Source organism: Nannochloropsis gaditana, assembly GCF_000240725.1.
Source record: "Nannochloropsis gaditana CCMP526 unplaced genomic scaffold scaffold775, whole genome shotgun sequence".
Lineage (NCBI taxonomy): Eukaryota > Eustigmatophyceae > Eustigmatales > Monodopsidaceae > Microchloropsis > Microchloropsis gaditana.
Genome location: NW_005803178.1, coordinates 603 through 4,785, shown reverse-complemented (window position 1 = coordinate 4,785; position 4,183 = coordinate 603). Strand labels below are relative to the sequence as shown.

General features: G+C 54.1%; 1 protein-coding gene across 1 annotated transcript; it reads left to right on the top strand.

The window, feature by feature from the left end:
• Window positions 1–1,725: 1,725 nt before the first annotated feature.
• RP-L31E (large subunit ribosomal protein L31e) lies at window positions 1,726–2,898 on the top strand. Its single transcript, XM_005853701.1, has 4 exons — window positions 1,726–1,776; window positions 2,050–2,181; window positions 2,377–2,479; window positions 2,632–2,898. The coding sequence occupies exons 1-4, from the start codon at window positions 1,733–1,735 to the stop codon at window positions 2,701–2,703; spliced, it is 351 nt and encodes a 116-aa protein (XP_005853763.1). The 5' UTR covers window positions 1,726–1,732; the 3' UTR covers window positions 2,704–2,898.
• Window positions 2,899–4,183: the final 1,285 nt, after the last annotated feature.

The following is a 4,183-nucleotide window of genomic DNA, read 5'->3' as shown; positions in this document are numbered from 1 at the left end:
GCAGCAAAATATACTTCCATTTTCTACCAGATACTTGCACCACCTCTAACGGTATCAAGTCTCTTCTCAGTCCCTTCCCTCCTTTCTCCCTCCCCTCCTCCCCCCTCCTTTCTCCCTCCCCTCCTCCCCTCGCTGCTCTCACCACTGAAGCCAAATTCTAGGGACATGGGCAAGATGGCCACAGACATGGCGACTCGATCCAAAGAACAGATGATCATGCACAGGAAGGAAAGCGCCAAGAGCCTCCACGCATCGGGGGGAACGGGCTCCTCCTCCTCGTCCGTCTTGGGGGAAGGCAAAGACGAGGCGTACAGCCGGGAGGATGGCACGATGGAGAAAGACGCCGGAGAAAGTGAAAGGAGGGGCTTGCAGATAGCGTCATGGCAAGAGAAAGAGCTGGCAAAGGTCGGTGATGGGCATCGAGGTGCTCTGTTCCGCAAAGGGATTCCGGCAGCGCCCCCAGACCGACTGGAACATGTCAGGCCCGTGCTGCCACGGGTCCGCAAGCTACATTCGGGAAATTCTCGACTTTGACAAGAGGGTAGATTTTTACCAACACATGTCCTGCCCATTGCGGTCCAGTCGGGGCTGCTGCCTCTTACAGGAACATGCTGGGTTACATGAAGCCGCTGGGGTTGATATACAAAAGCCCGTGTTGTCGCGATAAGGAATGCAGCTGCTGTTGCTCCTGCTGCTGCAGGACAGATAGTTGATATTCTTCTCCTTTTACACCGCATCGTAGCCATCCTTTCTATTTTGTAAGTGCTCTATCCCTCTGTGAAAAGGTGGCAAGAGGTTGTTGAACAGGAACTAGGTCAGAATGCTTCAGGGCTAAAAATTGAGTTCTAAGTTGACGTACAATCTATCCGGGACCATGCCGGGTAGATCGAGCATGCTTATGTCCCTATTTCGACTGCCTTTTCACTAAGAGAGGTCGTGCGAAACGTAAAACCCACAGATTCCTCAAGCACACGCCAGGTCCGTGGCCCGATATAGAGATCGAGCCCTGTGACGCGTCGTCAGCGAAGAGCCTCCTTGTATGATGTTTTAGGTACCCATAGGAGCGGTGCCAGGCCAATAAATCGGGACCATGACGTGGATTCCGTACTCGGTCTGCCGGTTTTCACTGTCTGCAACACGAAAAATAATCAGGGATCCGAATGAAAATTGGTGGAAAGCCAGGAGCCTCATCGTGTCATATTTTTATTCTTGCCCGTCGAGATGGTAATTTGTGCTGGTGGCTGATGATGATGATCGATATGATGGTTTGGGTACCCTCGCTGCAAGTAACGCGTGGCCACCATTCCTCCCCCTTGCCTCCCCGACTTTCTCGCCTTGTTTTGCTTCTCCGTGGTGTGAGCACGTTGCTGCTGTTGAAATGTCGTGGCTTTATGCGATTGGAGATTGCATGAACGTGCGAAATGCGCAAGACTCTGGTGTGTCGTGGGATTGGAAGGGGTGGCTTTGGTGTCCCTCGAACGCTGCCCGACAGAGAACGAAGAAGGGATGGGAAGAAATGTGCAAAAAATGTCCCATTGAAGCTCAGCATCGTGTGTATAATGTTTGAGATGTTAAATTTTGGCATTTCAGTCATAATGGTGCCCTTTGATTGTGCCGGGAAATATATTATTTTCTGCCCCCTGGCAGCCCGCCCATCGTCCACTCCTCGCTCTTAAACCTGCTTCTTATCCCACTCACAAGCCGCATTATTTCCTTCATCACCGTAGAAACGATGGTGAAGGCAACGAAGGCGCCCAAGGCCGATGTGGTCACCAGGTATGTTGAGTGGAAGAAATCGAGGAGGGAGGCCGGAGGAGAGTCAGAGAAGATGGAGACGGGCATGAACGCAGAGGTCGTATCCGTCGGGGTGCTTCTAGCGGTTGATAGACTTGACGTCTGTACCCGTTAAGTGTATGAGTGCAGCATTGTATGCGGGTAGCGAAGTCCAAGTTCCTTTGAAGGCTTCCGGACGAGCGCAACGAGTCATTCCCATCGTCCCTCCATCCCCCTGCCTCCCTCTCACCTTTCCTCCCTCTCACCAAACCCCAGACTCTACACGATCAATCTTCACAAGCGTCTGCACAAGATCACCTTCAAGGAGAGGGCCCCTCGTGCCATTCGGGAGATCAAGAAGTTCGCAATTAAGGCGCTAGGGACCAAGGACGTCCGCGTCGATGCCAGGTCTGGATACCCCTTCCGTCATCTCCCCCGCCCTCCCCTCCTCCCTACCTATTCTTGCCTTGTCTGGAATTCGTCACCGTATGGTTGTACAGCTTTTTTGTACGGCGTGTGTTGTCCGTGTTGATGGTTTGCATCACTGAAGGTCACTCACGCCCTCTCCCCCGCGCCTCCTGTTCCTTGCATTTTCCGCCGTAGCCTCAACAAATACATCTGGAAGCAAGGCATCCGGAACGTTCCCTACCGAGTGCGAGTCAAGCTGGCTCGGCGGCGCAATGAGGATGAGGAGGCCGCTGAGAAGGTAGGCATTGAGGGGGTTTGGAAAGGGAGGGAGGCATGGAGGGTAGAAGGGGAGTTCGTGCATTCTTAGTGAAGGACCAATCACCCACGCGCCATTTTTTGGAAACAATGTCTCACTTCCTTATTCCCCTTTGGCTTATACCATGGTTGTAGCTCTACACGCTGGTGACCCTTGTAGAGGTGGACAGCTTCAAGGGGCTGCAGAATACCTCGGTGGATGAGTAGGACGGTTTTGAGCACAAAAAGGGGGTGGGGAGTAGGGGGGGGCATAGGGAAATGCTGAAGGAGGTCGTCCAGACTCTCTGCGTGCGAGATTTCCTCCTGGAGCGCCGGGCAAGACGGGGAGAAGGGAGGGAGGAGAAGGTCGACGTCCTTGAGTAGGAGAAAAGAAAATCAAGGCTTCACGGTTCCCGGCTCGAACCTGGCGCGTGATCCACTCTTAAATTTCTTTTGATTTGATTCAAGGGGAGGCTCTTTGAACGAGGAAAGGAAGGCGACGCCCGGCTTCACTCAGACGCTAGCATCCCTCCCTCCCTCACTTTGACTTATCCTTTGATCCCACCTCCACCTCCCTTTCTTCTTCCCTTCCTCGTCAAGTCGCGTAGGTACCGTACATGAAAAGAACCGTCATCACCAGTCCCAGACCCACCCCTATCCTCGCAACTACTCTCCACCTCCTCGTCTTCCCTTCCTCCTCAGCAGGCAGGGATGACAAGGTCGGCGACAGAGACGAGAGGCGGAGAAAATACAGGGAAGGCAGGGTGAGAGAGACTGGGACCGTCGCCAGGGCACCCACAGTACCCAGAATGACGCTCAGGTCATTGCAGCTGAGGGCCAGGAGGTACGACACGACAACGAGAACCACGGTCGCGGATACGAAATGGTGCGGGGTGAAGAGGGAGGCAGAAGGTAAGAGGGACAGCAGGGATGCCCGCGCGGCGAAGACTGGACAGGCCATAGGGATGGGATGAAGAGAAAAGGGTGGAGGCATGAGAAGGAAGGAAATATTAGAGCAGAGGGAAAAGACAAGAGAACACGAGAGGTGCGAGAGGGTGAAGGAAATGCCCGTGCAGAGTCCAAACACAGCAAACGTGTGAGTCAACGCTCGTGCCTTAAACAAGGAGATGACAACATACATAGACGAGAGAAGAGAATAAGAAGGCAGCTGAATCATACAGCATGGGGGGAGAGAAGGGTCACGTACTGACGAGGGGAAAGAGCAGAGCGACGACCGCCAGCATCATCACGCGGGAGACCGCCAAGGCCCCCGTGTTGCCGTAGTTTTTGAACAAGTTCCCTTGGACCCGATCTCCGAAGGTCAAGTACGCAGAGACAGACACCAGCAAGTATGTCAGGCCTGAGAACACAAGCGCACCTGCTGTGGCCCGACGCGTGGTGGTGAGGGAGGGGTAACGGAGGGCGTTGTGGACCGGAAGCACCTGGTAGATAATGGAGAAGGAGACGAAGAAGATCGGACAGGCCAACAGGAAGGAATGGACGAGAGAGGACACCGAGGCAGGGTAGGCCACAACGTTCTCTGCACATGTCCTGGAGGAGGAAGTCGGATACAGGAGGCAGGCGCCGGCGGAGGGAAAGAGGAAGAGCACGAAGACGAGAACGATGAAGTAAACGACGGCGATGCAGGTGATGATGCCTACGTAGTGCAAGGGGGTAATAGAGTGCAGAAAGCAGAGTGGAAGGACGA

What these genes read in the sequence shown, in the direction of transcription:
- RP-L31E (XM_005853701.1), top strand. Translation starts at nt 1,733, where the DNA reads ATGGTGAAGGCAACGAAGGCGCCCAAGGCCGATGTGGTCACCAG. An exon ending in AAGGCCGATGTGGTCACCAG is followed by an intron (nt 1,777 to 2,049) that starts GTATGTTGAGTG and finishes ACCAAACCCCAG; the next exon opens with ACTCTACACGATCAATCTTC. An exon ending in ATGAGGAGGCCGCTGAGAAG is followed by an intron (nt 2,480 to 2,631) that starts GTAGGCATTGAG and finishes CCATGGTTGTAG; the next exon opens with CTCTACACGCTGGTGACCCT.